Source organism: Perca fluviatilis, chromosome 6, assembly GCF_010015445.1.
Source record: "Perca fluviatilis chromosome 6, GENO_Pfluv_1.0, whole genome shotgun sequence".
NCBI lineage: Eukaryota > Metazoa > Chordata > Actinopteri > Perciformes > Percidae > Perca > Perca fluviatilis.
Genome location: NC_053117.1, coordinates 14,212,048 through 14,234,093, shown reverse-complemented (window position 1 = coordinate 14,234,093; position 22,046 = coordinate 14,212,048). Strand labels below are relative to the sequence as shown.

General features: G+C 43.3%; 1 protein-coding gene across 2 annotated transcripts; it reads right to left on the bottom strand.

Moving 5' to 3' along the window:
• Nucleotides 1–705: 705 nt before the first annotated feature.
• On the bottom strand, nucleotides 706–21,855 carry LOC120560659 (poly [ADP-ribose] polymerase tankyrase-1). 2 transcript variants are annotated; one of them, XM_039803370.1, is made up of 28 exons: nucleotides 21,360–21,810; nucleotides 20,453–20,677; nucleotides 20,088–20,183; nucleotides 18,712–18,748; nucleotides 18,299–18,374; nucleotides 16,759–16,779; nucleotides 15,030–15,124; nucleotides 14,879–14,945; nucleotides 14,525–14,711; nucleotides 13,183–13,304; nucleotides 12,747–12,838; nucleotides 12,425–12,503; nucleotides 12,123–12,294; nucleotides 11,757–11,836; nucleotides 11,321–11,466; nucleotides 8,567–8,732; nucleotides 7,570–7,789; nucleotides 7,026–7,135; nucleotides 6,673–6,861; nucleotides 6,147–6,393; nucleotides 5,952–6,034; nucleotides 5,563–5,683; nucleotides 4,830–4,927; nucleotides 3,744–3,818; nucleotides 3,429–3,534; nucleotides 3,051–3,237; nucleotides 2,114–2,270; nucleotides 706–1,982 (listed from the first exon to the last, which is right to left on the bottom strand). In XM_039803370.1, exons 1-28 carry the CDS (start codon nucleotides 21,808–21,810, stop codon nucleotides 1,896–1,898), a joined length of 3,792 nt encoding a protein of 1,263 aa, XP_039659304.1. In that variant the 3' UTR covers nucleotides 706–1,895. The 2 variants fall into 2 exon arrangements, with proteins under 2 accessions (XP_039659304.1, XP_039659305.1); XM_039803371.1 differs by lacking the exon at nucleotides 16,759–16,779 and having other exon boundaries at nucleotides 1,845–1,982; nucleotides 21,360–21,855.
• Nucleotides 21,856–22,046: the final 191 nt, after the last annotated feature.

The window sequence follows — 22,046 nt, the reverse complement described above, 5'->3', positions numbered from 1 at the left end:
GGTAATAATGAAAACGTTTAACATTGGTGAATATCAGAATGGACCTCTAAGGTTAAAGTATGGCCCATTTTAGTCATAGAACATTAGACACTCAATCAATTAGGCAAGATTACAATTGATCTACAGATTTTGCATAATGAGGTCTATAGTAACTCAGTGTAGTAAAGACAGTCGAAAATTACTAATGCATATAGTAGACCCTGTGGATAAAACTAGCGCAAATGTTATTGTTGTATTTAGTGATCCTAGAGGATAGGTCAGGACCAAGCCCCAATATCAAAAAGGGAACCTCCCTCTGATTCACCATTGGCATCCAACAGCCATTCGGCGTTCCAAAGACCAAAATGTTGACATATCAGTTGGATTAGTGCCACCTTGCTGTGGCTTGATGCATTATGTAGTCATGCAGGTTTCCTTACTGTACATAGAAACGCGTGGTTATGATTTCCTTGCACTCAAGTGTTGCTATTCCTCACATTGCAACTTTGCTAACCAAGGTCAAATAATACTGGTTTGGTTCTTCGTATGTCACATTCCATCAAAATTAGTTGTGTGCTGCTACTACTGCATCAAAGCATAGGCTTTAATATTGTCATGCAAGACATCTTCTTGTGTACAACGAAGACAGAAACAAAAACAAAAAAACATTCATTAGCAATATTATACAGACAGAATTTTGATACCATTCAAAACATTTAAACAAGGAGCTGTTAATGGGACATTTATTTAAAAAAAAGTTGGGAGAATCAAGAAGGCATGAAAGGAAAATTCAGATGTCATTTACAGTTGAACAGCAACAGTTATACACAACCATTTACACAACCTGTACAAATATTTTTTTCCCCGAAAATTTGCAATTTAAATTCAAAATAACTTAAATAGGCTTCTATGTAAAAGTGCAAATCCTTATGCGTGGGATGTCGGAGTACGACCATGGCGACAGAAAGGGTGCTTTGTTGAGTTCACTGGCTATCGGATGTTAACTTGTAAGGCATCACAAGCACATTTCAACACTCTGAACATTTATTGACTCCAAGGTTGTCATATAAATATGCTTTTAATGTACAACATCCACGCCTTTAGTTTGCAATTGTGTAATTAGGATGCCTTACATTGCATTTCAGCTTTGTTAAGGAGCACACTTCTCTTATACAAATCAATATTGTAAGGACAATAAAATAGTCTAAACTTTTGTGATTTGACAGAGCCCTTTCTCCATTAAGCATGTCCAGCTCTGAATAAAACCACTAAAAAAACATTTCAATTCAGCCTTTGTAGTGTTCTTAGGGTGAAAGTTCGGGAAAGTCAGCGTTACAGCATAGCAACAATACACGGTTACCTGTTTGGTAGTGTTCTAAGTTAGCATTAAAATCACAGTTACCAGAGGCCATTCTATACAGGATGAACCCAGATGCGGTGGGGCAGTAGTAGTCCACAGGTTTCAGGCTTCGACAGTCAGTGAGTGAGTGCGAGTGTGTGCGTGTGTGTGTGTGTGTGTGTGTGTGTGTGTGTGTGTGTGTGTGTGGTCGCAATTCTGCACAGTCACAAGGCATGAGATGACAAGAGTGGCAAACTGTTAATGCTGATACTTCAAAGACTCTACAAGCATCCTCCTGATTGGTGAGGAGGGGAGAGGGGAAAGAACTAACCCACGCACGCTATTGGGCCTTACATGCTTCTGTATTAACATGCAGCCGATGCAAAAACAAACCACAGGTAGGAGAGTATTATACAGCATATCTGCTCATGAAGCACTGGTCACCATGGGTTCTACTTGGACATGAGACTGGAAATGTGTTTGGTAAATAAAAAGATGTTTAGGCATTTGCAATACAAAGGAGAAAATAACGAGTCCGTGTGTGTGTGTGTGTGTGTGTGTGTGCGATGTAAAGTAACTACGACTTCTGCTCAGCTCCTGCAGCAGACTGGGCCGTGCTTTCCGGTTTAAGGATCTGGTAGGTGATGAGGTACTCCGGGTAGGCCTGGAGGAAAAAAAATAAATAAATAATAGAGCAAGACATTGGCCGACGTGACGCAGCAGTTGTTGTTGTTTATCCTCCGTTACAGGATAAACCGTATTCAGGGAAAGAAACTGGTGGGGTCTGTGTTTTACCTGCTCTCCTCTGTAGATGACATATTCTGCGTAGGCCAGGCCGTTGACGCTGGGCCTCCCGATCACTGAGTGGTGTCCCGGGGGGGCGTGGGCCATCTTCATGGCACTGAACTGTAGGAAGGACTTGCCCAGGGTCACTCGGCAGAACAGCATCTGCCTGAGAGCGCAGATGAGAGGAGACCGGTCAGACACACACAATCACACAACAATATCGCACATAACAACATTTACTTGGATAGAGAACACACGGGTACAAAGTTGTTTTACAACCAAAATATCTTTTCTATTCTCTCTCTTTTTTTTTTTTTTATTTAAAAAAAAAAAAAAAAAAGATAATTTCGTGGGCTTTTTGGCCTTTAACGGATAACCTGACTCCGCCAGATGGATTGCTTCGCATTTGCTCAGCATATCCATCTGGGAACTTTCCGTCAGAGAACTTTTGGGGAAGGGGCAAAAATACTGGTTAGCTGAATGGATAAACCATCTGTCTATCACCACCTATGTTGGTGATAGAGGGGCCAAATCAACCAATCAGATCAAACTCTTGCCGAAACCAGTCGGGAGAAGAGCAAAAACATCTTTTCCTCCGAGAAAAGCCTCCAGTGCCTTTGTTTTTTTGCTCTTCTTTCAATGAAGGAATACTTTCTAATTCGGATAAAACTTGCGCGATAGCTACGTTCATCTCATCCGTGGAAGCTGCCATGTTGTTTAGACCCAACAGTCGCTTCTCGTTGCGTCACACCTAAACCCGCCTCAAAACTAACGCTGATTGGCCGGTCGTTTGGCGAACGTCTCCAAATTTTCTCTATCTCAAGATGCCAGACTGATCTGCGAGTGGAAAACTGGAGCGAGATCAGGACGGTCTCATGAGGCTATTTAATGGATAGGACAGATGAAGACCGTAGGGAGCGATGGTCAAGGTTCAAGTCAGAGTTACCTGTGGCACAGGTAGCAGGACCGGTCTTTGTGGGTCGGGCAGCCCGTGCCTCCACCGATGCCGTAGACGTACTGATTGCTCTTTGAGGAGTTCTCTGCAAAGTAGATACCCGCTCCAAACATCCCTCCTATGTAAGCGTGGCGCTCATCGAAGCCTTTGTGGATAATGGCGTTGATGAACGGAGAACCTGAAAGACGACGTGGCGACAGTGACAGTCATATTATATACAGTAACGGAGATGAAAGATGCTTTATGTCATTGCATGCCTGACAAATAAAAACCTAGACGCTAGTAGTAGTCTTTGAAAAACGAAACTCAAAGAAAGGGAGACTTGAACACAAAAATCAAACGGATGGCGTGACAGAGGGGTGCGGTTACCGTGAAACAACATCCGCTCGTTGTGATGGTTGTGGTTTTCATCTGCGATCTCCTTCTGCCGGTGGGTGTAACGTTCCCTCAGCTTCTTATTTACCACCTTCTGAATCTGTGGTAGGACACACCAAAAACAGGATGTTGGGAGTCGTGTCGGCTTCACACCGAGAATTAAAATGTCGACTCACATCCCTCAGGTTACACCACTGTTATCGGTTTTCGTTAATACTAAGCTACCAAAGAAATAGTCCCTATAGAAGCCGTCCACTGTTGGGAGTTATCATCAGAAACAAGCAGTACAGAGAGATCCCTGGTTCAGACCTTGATGATGTTGTATCTGCTGAACACACCACCAGCGTTGCCTCCGTCTCGGTGCTCTCTGATGGTGCTCTGCAACTGAGGGAGGGAGGGAGGGAGGGAGGGAGGGAGGGCCCCACACAACACACACACACACACACACACACACACACACACACACACACACACACACACACACACACACACACACACACACACACACACACACACACACACACACACACACACACACACACACACACACACACACACGGCAAACTATTACTTGCCATCAGCAAATGCTAGGGCTGGGCAATAGGTAGAAAATCAGATATCACCATATTCTTGACCAAATACCTCAATATCGATATTGCGGCGATATTCTAGGGTTGCTCTAACAAAATATCTTCAGACTTAAGATTTCAGATAAATAATCATCAGTCATGTGGACATAATGTCTAAGTGGGGAAAAGGCAAATAATAGAACAGCTACAACAGTCTGGTAAGTTCAGAAAAGTACATCACTCTACTGTAATGCAGCCTTTAAAACCAGGAAAAGACAACACTTACGTCATATTACAATAACCAAAATCTAAGACGATATCTAGTCTCATATCAGGATATCGACATAATATCGATATATTGCCCAGCCCTAGAGTGGAGAAGAGCTGGGTTTGGTGTCCAACCACTGAGAAGCATTTTATTAGGTATTTTTTTTTATCCTTTGGCTTACATAACCCTAACACAACTACATACATTGTCTTATAACAAACTTGATATCACGTCTCATATCACGATATCGATATACTGCCCAGCCCTAGCAAATGCTCTGCAAAGTTCTGCTGTTGCTTCTCAGTTTATTAATCAAGCATTTTTACCAGGCTTGTGCAGCGGCTGCATAACAGCACCCGGCTTGAAATCACAATGATAGGATATTGCTATGACGAAATCATTTAAAATGCAGTCATGTACGTGTTCTATCCGAAACGCTGGACACAATCAGGGCGAAAAAGCATTTGCATAGATATTCAGTACCCGTTTAAAATAAAAAACTTCGGACCATTAGCAGTTAAAAAGACACCATAAACAGAGACCGTGAACTGGACTCACCTCCTCCTCCACAGACTGGTACTCCTTGTCGTCCGGGGCGAGGTCTATCAGGATGGTGCCCTGGCTGGCACAATGAAATGCCAGGTAGGGGTTGCCACCTGAAAAACAACAACAATACAGTTGGTCAGTGGCTATCGGGCGTTAGGGCATCACAAGCATGCAGTATTTTCCTGTGGAGTGCTATTTTAGGGTTACTTTCTTTTAGGGTTTGAAAATGTCTGACTTTGGCGCCCACTTGTGGTAGGAGAACAAACTGTAGCGGACATCCCCGTATTAGAGCTGTAATTGGGCCTTAAAAAGTTAGGCCCGACCAGGCCAGAGCCCGACAGAATTTAGCCAGAGTACATTTTGATTAACAGCTTTTTAAAAGCCCAAAACAGTTTACAGCCCGACATTATTCAAATGTGACCGCTCTTTTGCCAAGAATGAGTCATTTATACATTGTTTAACATCATTTATTCATGACTAACGTAGGCTATAGGCCACTTGGAAGTTGGAACAAAGAAATAAAATAAAGTTCTCCAGAGGCCAGCCTCCGTTTCACCTCCTTAGCATCCATTTTTCGCGCTAATCCAAAAACGCATCACCTGAACGCTCATTTACCGCGCAAGCCAGAGCCCGTGTAAAACGATAGAAATTAAGACCGAACCCAGCAGAACCCGACGATCTTCAGCTCTACCCTGTACGATACCGTTCCAATTTAACAGAAAAACTAAAAGAGATGCCTCCTTACCTTGCTGGCCGCCAAGCAGCCTCTCAACACCCTTGATGAGTTTGTGTCGGTGGCCGTAGGCATTAATTCCAATCTCCTTCAGCTCCTCGTGACCCATGTCAGCCAACACATCCAGAGTGATCTGGGAAAAGCAAACCAGACACCGGAGTTGTACAGATCTATTCTATGACAGTAACACACAAATCAGCACTATGGACAAGTTCATGTCGTGCTGCCAATATTGTTTCTCCTGCCAGCTGAAATTGTTCCACAACTGCTGGACTGTTTTGTCAGGATGTTATACACTCTTTGGATTGATTGACAGACAGATACTAATGTGAAATAAACGGTTGAACTTGTGCAGTGCATGAGCATTTTAGCGTTAATGAAGTATTTTTAAGATAGCTGACCTGCTCCCTCTCAAAGATGTCCCTCAGGTGCTCCAGGCCCAGACTCTTCATGAATTGACTTATATTCATGTCCAGCATGGCCACTGTGGAAAACAGGGGCATTAAGAGTGGAATGAAAAACAATTCACCTATGTCAAAACCGGGTTCATGCACATTTTCCCCATTAAAAAAAACCAAACAAACACACAAACTTACTCTCCCCTTCCTTGCGGTCGGTGCCTGTGGCTCCATCGGCCACTCCGGAGGACCCGGAGGCGGCGGCGGCGGCCAGCTCAGTAAGTGGCCCGGCCAGATTGTCTATGCTGCTGGCAGCGGACAGACAGGACGGCGTGGAGGCGGGGGAAATGACTGAGGCGCTGACCACTGTGGCCTGGGGCTTAAAGCAGCTGGGCAGGGCGTCCGGTGGCATGGCATCCATCAGCAGGGCCCGGATATCATCAGCCTGTTGAAAAAAAACCGAGTTGAAAGGAGCCCGATTTAAGTTTATTTACTGTACATTCTCTTGCCTGTCTCATTCCAGCGAAGTGATCAGTTTGGGGCCCTCAGTGAACAAAAACAAGAGGCAGTATAACGCTCATGCAACTAGAGAACTACTAAGTGAAAACATTGTTTTAACCATTTGCACCACCGCCCAACACTTATCTAGGACTGAAAAAAAAAACTTATTTCACAGTAATTCCTAAGCTGGTCAATGTCTTGTCTGTTTGACAGAAGCCGTTACCGTGGCCAGGTCCAGGGCAGTCTGGCCCTCTTGGTTCTTCATGGTGGGGTCGGCTCCATGAGCCAGCAGCAGCGCACAGAGCTGCGTACGACCCTTTTGGGCCGCCTCATGCAGGGGTGTGAAAGCCCATTTGTCTGTCGCATTCACACACGTATTGAACTTGATCAGTAGGGCTGCGATGTCCACATGCTGTGAGGAAGCACCAACACAATGAATATCGTTTTGCTACAAATCAATTTTGAGTTTCCTGTAGCATTACACTTTTTCAGTGTGCAAAGCAACCCCCCACAGAATCTGTATTTGCAGTAATGAGTGTAATTACTAATTACTAATGTGTTTGTGTTGAGACTGACCCCATAAGAAGCAGCATTATGGAGAGGGATAAGGCCTCCTTTGTCCTGGGCGTTGACATCAGCCCCATGCTCCAGCAGATACTCCGCCACCTCCAGGTTGTTGTACCCAGCTGAGGAGAAGGAACAGGAATCAGCATCAAAGTCTACATTTACCTTTATTTAAAATCAGGTAGTCTGAGAGACCCGAGTTCAGCAGACAGAAAAAAACATAACCACATAAAACAAAACCACATACAGCATCCGTCTATAAATTGCAGGAATGTCTGTCTGTTAGGCGCATATCTCTCGAACAGTTAGTCGGATGGATTTCAATCTTGACATGCGCTTTTCCGTGTCTATTTTTTTAACCACAGGCCGAGCAATCGGCCCGTTCCAAACAGGCACATTTTCACTGCACTAGTCATAGACAATGTTGAAAGTGTGGACAAGACAAAAGATCTAAAATCTTTCACCTCCCTGTGAAAGCCACATCGGGTGGGTTTGTCTGTCCCTGTATTCAGTAAAAATAAGAAGACAAAATGACAAAGCAGCCCATGTTGATTACCTGCGAGGTGGAGTGGTGTGGAGTTGCGCCCCTGTGTGTCTCTGCAGTTGATATTCTCTGGGGAGCAGAGCTTCTGGACGCGGGCCAGGCAGCCCTTCTTGGCAGCGTCCAGCAGCGCTGCGTCCCCCCTCAGCAGGTCCTGGATGTCCGTGTCTCCGTCTTTCACCATGTCCAGCGGCATGTTGCCGTCACGGTTCTTCTTGGATGGGTCGGCTCCGTGCTGAACAAAAAGAGTTTGAGGTTTTTTTTATAACACTATATTTATATAAATGTTTGTTATAATGTTGGTATATATGAGAAAGGAGCTTCATGGTAGAGCCCGACCGATAAAGGTTTAGGCCGATATCGATACTAATATTTGGGGATTTAAAAATTCTATATTCCGATCCATCGGCCGATATACATTTAAAAAATAATAATCCAGAAACATAACAAACAGATTTCCCTAACATTAGTAATTTGTAGTTATCACAAAAATATGATAATGCAGTTTAAAAATAAACTGGTTTGTTTTATTGTCACAACAGAACAGAGGAACATCAAAATATATTAAAGTTCTGATAAATAAAATGTATAAAAATACAAACTTAAAGGTGCTGTAGGTAGGATTGTGAAGATCCAGGACTTAGCCAAAAAATGTAATGACCCGTTTCATGTAGTTCTACTGGAACATAGGGTCAGTTTCAGCAAATATGACAGAAAGTTAGTTTTATAAGACTTACCTACTGCACCTTTAAAGGATTAAACACGAGTGTTGCCAACAGGGACGTTGTAGAGCGCCCTCTGGTGGACAAACCATGCAACGCCAACACTCATAACATGGTTGAAGAGCGTTTCGTCAGTTTTTATTTAATGTTTTTAATATTCATTTATCGGCCATTATAAATGCCGATACCAATAGTTTGGAAATAATCCTAATCAACATAACAATAACTAACACAGGACACAAATTAATGTAAGACCATGCTTGTGACGGGTGATAATAATGGATCCTCACTTTGAGCAGCAGTTTGCAGATCTCATATTTTCCTTTGGCTGCAGCCTCGTGAAGCGGGGTGAATTTCCACAGGTCGGCCACATTGACTGAAGCTCCGTGTCTGACCAGCAGCTCGGCTACTTCATAGTGACCATAGGAGCATGCGTTGTGGAGGGGAACCAGACCACTGCATGAGGAAAAACCGAAGGGAAAATCTTCACACCAGAAGCATGATGTGTTGCCATGTGCTACTTACAACTTTTTATTTGTGTCAAAATAAACAATTTTTTAGGCATTTTCGGCCTTTATTTGATAGGACAGCTAAGGACATGAAAGGGGAGAGAGAGGGGGACGACGACTCTTTAAAGCCTCTGTACATGGGGCGCACGCTCAACCAGGTGAGCTAGCCAGGCGCCCCTGCAAAAATAAATATGAAATAAAAAAGGCAGGAAAGCATCATCACAGTACGGACATCTTTGCAGAAAATAAAATTAAAAAAAAACTAAAATAAAATCATTATTAGTTCTGGGAATCTAAACATGAGTAATTAATCCATTCCATTTTTTCAAGATTATTTTTTTGGGCATTTTAGACTTTTAATTCCACAGGATAGATGAAGACATGAAAGGGGAGAGACAAGGGGAATGACACGCAGCAAAGGGCCGCAGGTCGGAGTCAAACCCGCGGCCACTGCGTTGAGGAGTAAACCTCTATATACAGTCAGGTCCATAAATATTGGGACATTACTTGTAAAATGGTGCTGCGGCTCCTTTTAAGAGAGCTCAGTGCGTGTGTGTGTGTGTGTGTGGTAAGTGGGCAGAAGAGAGATAGAGAAAGAGGAAGCAGACGTGTTGTAGATGCAACAGGAGCAGAGTTGGTGGATATTCATGTTATAAAGTCGGCCCTGGAGGTAACGAGTCTGCCTTGGTTTTCTGATCACAGTCGGAAACGAAGCGATCAGGAAAGGTTAACCCATTGAACATTTTAACAACTGATTAACATGCGCTTGTTGCCCCGTGTGCGCTGATGCGCTCATCTGTTGACATTTCCGAATGCCTTCCTACAGTTGCTTAACAAACGCAGGCTTTCCACACAAACAAACGTAGCCTACATGTGTCATTAGTATGAGGGGAAAAAAATGAGATTTTAACTGTGTCGGGCTCGGACACAAATTTCTTAATACCTGTCGGGCTCGGGCCGGGTTCGGTCACGGCTCTGTCGGACGCGGGCCGGCCTCGGACAGAAAGATTCGGCCCGATCCGGACTCTAATCATAAATCAACTTTCACTTTTTAATACTTTGTTGCAAATCCTTTGCAGTCAATTACAGCCTGAAGTCTGGAACGCATAGACATCACCAGACGCTGGGTTTCATCCCCGGTGATGCTCTGCCAGGCCTCTACTGCAACTGTCTTCAGTTCCTGCTTGTTCTTGGGGCATTTTCCCTTCAGTTTTGTCTTAAGCAAGTGAAATGCATGCTCAATTGGATTCAGGTCAGGTGATTGACTTGGCCATTGCATAACATTCCACTTCTTTCCCTTAAAAAACTCTTTGGTTGCTTTCGCAGTATGCTTCGTGTCATTGTCCATCTGCATTGTGAAGCGCCGTCCAATGAGTTCTGAAGCATTTGGCTGAATATGAGCAGATAACATTGCCCGAAACACTTCAGAATTCATCCTGCTGCTTTTGTCAGCAGTCACATCATCAATAAATACAAGAGGACCAGTTCCATTGGTAGCCATACATGCCCACGCCATGACACTACCACCACCATGCTTCACTGATGAAGTGGTATGCTTTGGATCATGAGCAGTTCCTTTCCTTCTCCATACTCTTCTCTTCCCATCACTCTGGTAAAAGTTGCTCTTGGTCTCATCCGTCCATAGGATGTTGTTCCAGAACCGTGAAGGCTTTTTTAGATGTTGTTTGGCAAACTCTAGTCTGGCCTTCCTGTTTTTGAGGCTCACCAATGGTTTACATCTTGTGGTGAACCCTCTGTATTCACTCTGGTGAAGTCTTCTCTTGATTGTTGACTTTGACACACATACACCTACCTCCTGGAGAGTGTTCTTGATCTGGCCAACTGTTGTGAAGGGTGTTTTCTTCACCAGGGAAAGAATTCTTCGGTCATCCACCACAGTTGTTTTCCGTGGTCTTCCGGGTCTTTTGGTGTTGCTGAGCTCACCGGTGCGTTCTCTTTTTAAGAATGTTCCAAACAGTTTTAGCCACACCTAATGTTTTTGCTATCTCTCTGATGATTTTTTTTTTTTCCTTTCTCAGCCTAATGATGGCTTGCTTCACTGATAGTGACAGCTCTTTGGATCTCATATTGAGAGTTGACAGCAACAGATTCCAAATGAAAATAGCACACCTGAAATGAACTCTGGACCTTTTATCTGCTCCTTGTAAATGGGATAATGAGGGAATAACACACACCTGGCCATGGAACAGCTGAGCAGCCAATTGTCCCATTACTTTTGGTCCCTTAAAAAGTGGGAGGCACATATACAAACTGTTGTAATTCCTACACCTGATTTGGATGTAAATACCCTCAAATTAAAGCTGAAAGTCTGCAGTTAAAGCATTTCTTGTTTGTTTAATTTCAAACCCATTACGGTGGTGTATAGAGCCAAAAAGATAAAAATTGTATCGATGTCCCAATATTTATGGTCCTGACTGTATGTGCGCCTGCTCTACCAACTGAGCTAACCCGGCCACACACATCCATTCCATTTTTTTATAACCTTCAGATGATGGCTAGCATGGCAGAACTCACCCTTTGTCTTTGGCATGGACATCAGCTCCATGGTGTAGCAGGTATTCAACGACAGCCACTCGGTTGTAACCAGCTGCAAAGTGGAGAGGAGTAGAGTGGCGGCCCTCCAAGTCCCGGCAGTTTACATTCTGGGGGGTGCAAAGTTGCTGCCATAGACCGAGACAATATGATAATTAGCAACTCAACCGAGTGGTATAACAAGTTTACAAGAAAATCATTATGGGGCATTTGTAAACCCCTGCTGCTAGCGAGCGTGTGGAATTTCAGTGCTATAAATTCTTCAAGAAACCAAAAAATAAATTAAAAAAAAACACCCTCAGTGTACAATAATGATTTTATTACAATAATGCATCCAAAAACAGGTACTATGTCTAAAAGCCAAACTGTAGCCACTCACTCCTGGTAGAAAAAAATAGAGAAGAAACAGTAAACTTACTTGCACGGTTTCCAGATCCCCTGCTTTGGCTGCCTCCAGAAATCTGTAGTCCACATCAGAATTACGTGTTGGGACATTTTCTGTGAAGAAGAAAAAAAAAATAAAATTATTATTTATTTTAGGCCTTTAATTTCACAGAAAGGATGAAGACATGAAAGGGGAGAGAGAGGGGGAATGACATGCAGCAAAGGGCAACAGGTTGGAGTCAAACCCACGGCCGTCGAGGAGTAATCCTCTATATACGTGCGCCCGCTCTACCAACTGAGCTAACCCGGCCACGAAGAGTGCCTTTTCATTCTCAAATTTCAAAATCCGACCTGAAAGCAAACAATGTTAAACAGTCCGAAGCGCGGCGGCTGCGATTACCGTTAAGAATTTGTTGAACAGCCTCGTTGCCCATCTGAACAGCGGTGAAACCCTGCAGAGACACGATGGACGGGTCGGCCCCGTAGCTCAGCAGCAGCTTGCAGGTCTGGATGTGCCCGGCCAGCGCGGCTCTATGAAGAGCGGTCTGACCTAGTGTGTCCACAGCGTTCACCTGGAGTCAGAGGAGGTGAAGTTAAGTGTCAGCAACACATACTTTTTTTGATCCTCCCAGATGACATTACCTAATACCATTTTACATCTAGCAGAACAGAATGGAAACGTAAAAGACAAAACAAGCAGACCTTTGCTCCGTGTTTCTGCAGCACCTCCAGGATATCGTTGTGAGCTCTCTCGGCAGCAACATGCAACGCGGTCATAAAGCTTGAAACACAAAAAACGGACAGGAAGTTACCTTCTTGGCACTTAAAGTGCTTCAACATGCAATTAACATTCTCTCGTTATTTATCTGCCAAGTTTTTTTTTCTGATTTTAGCTGTTCTGTGGGGAAGACGCCACCTTGTCGTCTAAGTTACACAATCCTGATTGTAATTTCCTTAGTTCCTAATCAATTCCAGTTTTTGTTTTGTTTTAAAAATCAATGTAAAATGTTAAATGTGGACTTACTCTTTGTTCTTCTCATTGATGTTGGCACCTTTACGCAGCAACAGCTCAGTCACCTGCTTCCTCTTGGGGTGGGGGGAAGCCACAGCACAGTGCTAAAATACACAACATTAGATTAGAGTGCGCCGGAACCTTTGACCTGCCGGCCCAGGCCAAATGTTTCGAGTAAATACCAGTTCGCTAAACCAATAAGCCAATCACGTACAACTAACTGGTTGTACGTCATTACATCACATGGAGCAATGCTGACATGATGACATTTAAATTTCCCTGAGGCAAAATTTTATTCCAAATTGGAAAATCAGGGATTTTATTTTGGCATCAACAGAATTTGGAACCAATGAGGAGGCTAAAACAAGGAGCTTTTAATGGCCACACTGCGCTCAGAAGTGAAAGTGATCTTGAGCCCCCAACACAAGTAGAAAGGCTTGGTTCTGACCAGAGCAGTCTCGTTGGTCTGAGGATGTTTGAAGCCGATGATCTCCAGAGCCAGCGTCTTCTTCACTTTCGCCATGTCCGCCTCCCGGGCCGCCTGCAGCAGCGAGTGACCTTTGAACTCGTCTACATGGAAGAGAAAGAGGAGGAGTAAATGGAACTGCCAGCAGCTGTTGCAGTGTTTCCCATACATGGGTTCTACTTGGACCCATGTAGATTGAGACCCGCCCAGGTAGATAAAATCTAAGACAACATTATTTTTATTTTCAATCAACGATGTATTTTTACAGCGCTGCTGGTGGTCTTGCCATGGGACAAACCGTACTGATAAACTGTAGAAACGCCGCAGCCACACCGCTGTGAAAGCGCCCTGAACGTCATTTATCAGAGTCTGGGTGTTGACCCTCTCCGCGGCAGTATGCTCCACTCCATCGCTCTATAATGTAGCCAACCGGAGCTAATCGTTGCTAACCGAGCCTTTTAGTTCCCGTTCTCCGCGCCTGCATCCATTGACTGTATTTATGGACTCAAGCCCGAATAAAACCTGATATTTTATTAAGTTGGCTGCAAACGTTTTTTGAACTACAACTCAAGAATCGTTTGAATAACAGAAATCTGTTCAGATGTGATCTTAATGAGTGCAACATGGACATGTATAGTAAAAAAACTGTGTGTTTAGGATCCCCAAAACAAGGATTAAAACACTTAAAAAAAAAAAAAACACGAACAATGATCTAACAAACTAAATGAACAAGAATTAACTTTAGATAGCCTTAGTCTTATATAAGATTTAACAGGAGTTAGGAGACCGTGTTGATTGGTTGATTTATAATGACATGCAACTTTCTGTATGGATCATAGTATAGTATTAACTTGTTACATATACTGTATATACATAGGCTATTTGGGCTCAGGGTAATCAGATATTTTATCTGCTGAGCCATAACATTTGACAAACCAACCAGATTTAATTGACAAAGCACATCATGGCTACACTTCATCTGTATCATATTTTAGTCGGATTTGTTTAATACGTAAGTAGTTACTTTTTTCCTAAATTATCTGTTAATGTTATGTAGTCATTGTTTTGAATAAATAGTTCATAAACCTTCGTTTGACTGGTTTATTACTAAACCCGGCCGCCACATCCGTGCGCCACCCACCACCACATGTAAATTCTCAACCTGTGGGAAACACTGTATTGCTTATGCACTGCACCTGTATGTATATTGTGTCAACATAAAGTATTTTTTCTAATCATCTGTGTGTGTGTGTGTGTGTGTGTGTGTGTGTGTGTGTGTGTGTGTGTGTGTGTGTAAGTGCTGTGGGAATGCGAGAGCACTCACAGGTGAGCCTTTCTTTGAGCTCTGGAGTGGGGGCCATGTCCACGGCGCTCTTGCTGTGACAGTTGAGCAGGGTGGGGTCGGCCCCGTGGCTCAGCAGCAAGGAACAGACCTCCACTCGATTCTTGGACGCGGCCTCGTGGAGAGGAGTGAACTGCCACAGGTCCATGGCGTTCACGCAGGCTCCATGCTGCAGAGAGAACAGCACAATCAGAGCACAGATGTGTACAGAACGCTTGCTTCCCAATGTTTTGAGTGAATGCCGAAATGCTGCCAATACGGCAGATTGAAAAGACACAACAAAATGTTCCCAAGTCCAATTTTTTGTTTGAAAGTGAAACCTTTCATGGGTCTTACTTTAAGCAGAAGCTCGGTGACCTCAAAGTGGCCGTAGGAGCAGGCGTTGTGAAGTGGAACCAGGCCACTGCAGGAAAAAAAGGACAATCAGATTAGTGTCATAAATTATGACTAAATTTCAACGTTTTTTTTCCCTGAAAGGGCGTCTCACCCTTTGTCCTTGGCGTGAACATCGGCTCCGTGCTGGAGAAGGAGCTGGACGATGCGGACCCGGTTGTAGCCGGCGGCCAGGTGGAGCGGCGTCGACTGTAAGAGAGGACGGCTTGTTAGAGCACACAGGTCGCTGGCTGGCTCAGCGTGTGCTGCCTTCGGTGGCCACAGGAGCAAGCGGCTGATTAGGGCCAGAAGCATTGTGCTACGGCAGGCTATGCTCGGTGAGTTGCAGATGAATGGCGAATATGACGATGCATGGTCAATGGAGTTTGTGGGGGGGGGAAACCCAGCGACAAAAAAAATAAATAAATAAAAAAAAAAAAATTATTTGATTTGCGTCTGACCTGAGTGACAACAAGCAACTTCAACCTCTTTACACATCTACCTCGACTGCTATTTGACAAGGTCAGCAAAAATTTAATATTCTTCCTAAGTCTTAGGAGTCTAAAATTACATTTTATGCGGTTAGATGACAAGAAAGAACTGCTAGTGCAACTGTTAGACTATAAAATTCAAAATGGCTGTGTAGGAATTACGGTTGGGTTATGATAACTTGTTTGTGGTTGTTAAGTGCGTGTGTATTAAGATTTAAAGGGCATTCAGGTAGCCAAACAGAAAAGATAATGTGGCGAATTAAAAATTCAGTTATTTATAAAGTGCTTTTACTTTAACAAGCAGAACCTGCAGTAATTATAATAAGTGAATTCAACACTGGATTCAGATTTGATCAAACGCTATCAAACCCCAACCGTAGTAGGATGCAAAGAGGCTACAATAAGCAGGCTGATTGTTTAAGAAAGCATCTCTGCAAGCTATTAGAGATTCAAATCAAATGGCTTTTTTTTGTCCAGCCAAGAAAAAAAAGAAAAAAAAAACAGTCTAGGCAAAGCTGCAAATCAAATCTCAGTGGCGTTTGTTCTCTGCTCAAAAGTCTAGCTCAGGTCAAGCTTACAATCAGAAAGGAGGGACATCATTTTGATTTTCCATGCGGTGATGTTAATATAAATCCCAAAAAGCCAACTGTTAGATCTCAAGCCACAGCGATACAAAAATCAGATGGACGAGAGAGTCGAATCATGGAGGTATCATTCAGTAAAGGGGTGACACGAGCAATCGAAAGCAATCAAAAGTCATTACCATGGAGGGAAGCATAGCACTAGAATGACAGGTGAAAAATGTAGTCCATTCAATACTGCATACCAACCGTTCCAACGGGGGAACGTGAAGTAGACACAAGTTTCACAGACACGTTATTAAGGATTCGCTTGACAAAATGCAAGAGGGGCAGGCCTTCAGGCATGCATGAGTGATCTTCAAAAATAAATGAATGAATACAAATTAAAAGCCAAAATCAGATACTGACTGAAGAGAAAAGTGAGTGAAAGTCAGAGAAGTGTGGGTGAGTGTGCAAGGAGAGGACAGACGCTGAAGAAAGCAGGCAGTGGACATTTCGACATCCTCTCCAAACCCATTAAAAGGTTGAGTTGCCACCATGACACCAAACCCAGCTCACACACTCCCTCAATCAAATGCCACACACGCAGACACACACACACAAACACACACCAAGGTAAGGATACATGAGTGACCCGTTACACCCAGGTCCATGATATGCAATTACAAGTGACAGCCAGCTTATATTGGTCAAATCAAAACAATGGAATAAAAAACAAAATAAAAATCACAACAGTGCATCAATCAAGTGGCCGTTATCAAGGTCAACTTACCAGCATTTTTTGGGATGTTGACTGATCGACAAATGTTGCCAGAGTCACACGGAAAACAAAACGAAACAAAAATTACAAAATGACAGTATCTTTTCACAGCAATTCTTTTCTTCCTTCTTAAGTCAATGAAACACAAGCCCTAGTTATAAAATCAATGGCTCAGCCGTCAAACATGGTTTGAGATTAAAAACGTGACACCGGGCCAGAGAGAGTAAATGGCTGAAGGTTAAGTGTGACTTCTCCTCCTCCTTGGGTTTTTCTCCGTGGCTTTGTGAAAGAGGCAAGGACCGGTTAATGGTGCCCGCTGGTTAAATCCCAGAGCAAAAATCGACACTGGCTATACTGGCTCGGATCATGCTCAAACTCTAAATATACTACAAAAAGGAGGCAGGGAGAGAGTCCTACTTGAACTGCTGTTGAAGAAAAATGTGGTTAGGAATGAATGAAACAGGCGAGTGGCTGATATACCAGTGGTAATTATGCTTTTTGTGAGTTATTTACAAAAATACACAGACAACAATTTTGCCATACATGACAGGAATCAATTACTAAAAACAAAAAGAAGTAATGCATGACAGACAAAAACAGTGGGAGGAAATACATCAGTGCCTTACACGACACGAAGAATGAAATTCCAAAAACAATCCTGCACCTAAATTAGCAATGCTAAATGCGGACGTTAGAAAATTTGTGCCAAATGTGTTCTATAAAGTGCATCTTTGTACCAGTACCCTTCTAGTCCACTCCTCCACAAAAAAGGAGAAAAAAAACATTATGTCTAAAATACTGTGTCATGATTTAAACACTGCTCGCATTGTAAGCAAGTTCCGATAACATGGGTTGAGTTCAGAAATGACACACACAAAAAATAAATAAACCTACATAGATTTCAAGATCACAGCTAGCTTTGCTCCAGCATCTTGCCATGGAGAAGAACAGACAAGATTGCTGTCTCGGTCCAAACATGTTGAAAAGTGATTAACAAAAACACTATACTGTAAATCAATAAAAAAAAATTATAAAAAATTTAAAAAAGAAGGAACGGTGTGTCTACTTCAGTTCCAGAAAATGAACAGAATCAGCTAGCCTAACTAACTGGATCCAAATGTACAAAAAAATTAAAAAAAACTGGAAACTTAAAAGCCGAACGAAGAGGATTAATGAGTTTGCTAAAGTAAAAGTCGAGATGGTAGAATGGATTTCAAGAATGGTCTGATGAAAGTCACATATGCATAATTAGAAGAAGAAAAAAATAAAATCTACAATATGGATGTTGCACAGTGGTTTGTCCAAGGCAAGGCAGACCCCATTAATACCCTCCCATAAACCTTATGACATAACTCCTCTTTATATCTGCACCGCACAAACTAATCCAGCCATAACCAAGAATGCTAATTCCTTCACTCACGCATTGTCTGACTTTTTTTTTTTTTTTAAATACAGTGTAACTGTTTTGCAACCTTGCGTGACATGTATTAAAAAGGTGCTATGGCAGGTATCTGTCTGGTGTGATATGGTGCACTACTAGTGGTTCATTTACCTTGCGACCATCGCTGGCATGGCAGTTGACATTTAATGGAGTCAGCAGTGCCATCAGCTTTTCTTCATTTCCACTCCTGTAATTACATGGTTGGAAAGATTGGCGTCATTAGTCAAGTCATCTTTATTTATACAGCACATTTAAAATTAACGAAGTACATTAAGCATTTCCCCCCCAAAAAAATCACTATTCCCTGTGTTTTTAAACGGAGATTCCCTGATCTATGAGTCATTCCGCAGGCTTTCACAGATGATAAGACTGCAATACGGGATGAAACTAAGTCATACTTTTAAGCCGGTCACATTTAAGAGCTGTATATTGCAGGTGCATGCTCCGATGAGCAGAAAACGAAGTAGCTGCCTGACTCTGGCCAACAGGGAATGTGTGTACTGACCAGTCAGAAAGATACTCACCTTGCTGCTTCCAGAAGTTCATCCTTCTTGTATTCACCTGGATGAAAATAAACATTCAGATCAGAGCTAGGCATGTCAAACACTTTCCACTCATTTCAGCATGTGCTGTGACTTTTGTAAGCTATTGCTGTCCACATGTGTCTGCTAATGGATGTGTTCTGTGGTTTGTGGCAATCAGTTGATGCCAGAGGACAACCATAACTCAATTCAGGTGGAATAGTTGGGGTGTCGATAAAATAAAGGCTACTGACAAGCACCTTGCTGTATTTACATGCCTCTGCTCTATTAAAAAGGGAAACTATGCAGTTTTTGTTTTTTTAGCTTAATTTACCTTAACTGGACAGCTTCGGAGTTATTGGAATGTTTTTTTCGGGTTGAATGGTGGACGTCTCGCTCCCCCCCTAGCGCCTGTGTGCGGAAGACCACCCTTGTAACTTTGGGCCGGTGGGCCACCGGCTTCAGCGCCAGGAAGTATCGCTTGATATCAGGTCTCGCGATGTAATAAATTGCTTTACGGCACTGGACACATCCAGGAACCGGCTAGCTATAAGAATAAGGTAGCGATGGAGTTTTTCCACACTGTCGTCATGGCTGAGCCGGCAAAAAAAGAATCAGAAAGCTAGGAAAGCATTGTCAGAGGAAGAGAGAAAGAGGAAAACCCCCCCCCCCCCCAACAGAAAAAGCCAAGCAAGAAAAAAGGCCCCCCCCCCCGAAAACAAAAAAAAAAGAAAAAAAAAAAAAAAAAAAACCCTTTTCAGAATGGGGAGAACTTTGACAAACGGAAGACTGCAAATCCGATGCTGACCCTGGCGTTCTTGCTGTTGCACTTGTAAGTATCTTTGGGATAAACTCTGTTTAATCTTTGTATTTCTTGTTATGGTGACCTCAGGATGTTTGCTATCGTCTGTAAAGGTTTTTATTATGATCGCTGTCTTTTACGGGCTTACTAGCTGTCTACCTGAGAGGACATGGCTCCACGCATGCGCCCGGCTTCTTTGACAAACAAATGTACATGACCAGAGGGAGAAGATGGAAGAGGGGGGGGGTCGTCAACGAGTTTGTTGCCAAATATCTATTCCGAAGCTATAGGGGGAGCTCTATAGAGAAACCTGCATAGCGCCCCTTTAAGATACCCCAAAAAACAAAGAATAAGAAAAACAAGGGGCTGGGGGGTCATTCTTCTCCTACATTGGTATTGCAAAATGCCTAGTTTGATACAATTATGGTACACTGTGATATAAGGACGGAATCATGCAGCCTATCAGACCATTACATGCACTGCACACACTAATTTATTCCTGTATTCATACGTCAATTGCTGTAAAAGTGAGGGCTTATGTGTTAATGTGAGGGCTAAACAGCAGAGAGGTACTGACCAGTGAGAACAGCCTTGGCTGAAGGGTCGGCTAGATCCAAAGCAGATTTTCCATCAGTGTTGCGGATGTTTGGATCAGCTCCATGTTGGAGTAACACTGAGCGAGAGAGGTGCGGATGAAAACAAGACTTTAATTTTCTCCTTAAAATCATCACCATTTCCCATATCGTGTCATCCAGTACACCGATCATATTTAAAAACAGTCGGTAACAGCAAAGAGGATGGAAGACAACACAATCCTTTCAAGCTTTTCAAGAATGTAGGCAAATTCGCAAATAACGACAAGAACATTCTTGAAAAAAAAAAAAAACATCACATATTTGCAGAACGGTCTTGTGTTTGAACATCATCGACCGGGATCCTTACCAATGCAAACATCTATCTTTCCCTTGATGGCAGCCTCATGTAACGGCGTGTAGTTCCAGTTATCTCTGGCGTTGGGATCTGCGCCCTGACACAAGAGGAGGCTGACAACTTCTGCATGGCCGAAAGAGCAGGCATTATGCAGGGGGATAAGTCCTCCATCATCCCTGGCATGAACATTGGCCCCGGTCTGCAAGAGGTGCTCCACCACATCTTTTCTGCCAAATCCTGAAAGAAGATTAAAATGCATTTCAATTCAGCTTTTCCTCAATATTGGTTTACTCGTGGTTTACCTTCACCATAACTAGCCTGGCTATTCCATCTATAATGGCTTTAAAATAATCATAACCGTAGGACTCAGATGAAACTCCCTACAAAAACAAATATCCAACACCAAGTTATGATATATGATGCTTATTGATACACACCAGTACTATTACATTAATGTTGTCCAAATTGCAGTGCTAAAGATAACTGACACATCTAAAATAAACTTGCGTTGTTTTGCATCGCTTTATGATAATCAAACGTTACATGAAATAACATTTCCTTAAAACTTTTAGTCTAGCTAACTAGCTAAATTTGTAGGTCGTTTAGCGTTGCATGGCTTCACGTCATGAGGGATTAACGTTAGCTAAACTCGAGAAATATTAACGGTCTTATTATCAAATTGGATGTAGAAGCGTCACATTAGCTGGTTAGCTAGCTCCACTAGGCTATTCATTCCGTCGTGATAAACTTCAGTTACTTTTAACGTTATGAGGAGGGCAAGCCACGAACAATAATAAAAACAGTTAACACGTCGACCAAAACACAACATTAGCCAGCTAACGTTAGCCGCGTCAATATGATAGCTAGCTAATGTTGCAAAACATAACGCTTCTGCATAGTTAGCTTAGCTCATCGTTACCCGCAGCGAAGTGAAGGGGAGTCGATTTTCGACCAGCCATGTCCTTTGCGTTTACATTCACCGAATCGACAAGTCTCTTTACTCTGGATACATCTCCGTTACGGCAGGCCTCGAACAGCTCCCTGAACGCCCCGCCGATGCCACTGCTACCGTCAATGGGACTGGCAGCTCCAGAACCGGGGCTTGAGACGCTGCTGCTGCCGCCGCCAGAGGTGGTCGTGGTGAAGCTTGCGCTGCTCGTTAAGACCGGGGTGGGTAGGTCTGTGGAGGCCAGAACCATCTCAATCCCTCCGCTGCATTCCCTCTCATTCTCCGGGGGTGCAACGGCCGCCGTCAGTAGAGCCATCGGCGGAGACCCCGGAGGAGCTCCCGAAATAGAGCCGTTTCTTGGCGGAGACTGTAATGTACTTTGTTGTTGCTGCTGCTGCGAGGAACGACGAGACACCGCCATTACAGCAGCTCTCTGGCGACAATAAAAGCTGCTCCTCCTTTCCGGTGAAAGTGGTTGCGTTTCCTGTCAGCTGTTTACCCTCAGTGATGGCTGGCTGCGCAGAAACCCCTCGGTTTATACATATATATTATATATATTATCTACACAACCATTTGGATCCCAGAAATCAATAACTTAGAGCAGACTACGTTTTCTCCTGGTATTGTTAACAAATCAGTATCGCAATTTAGACAAAA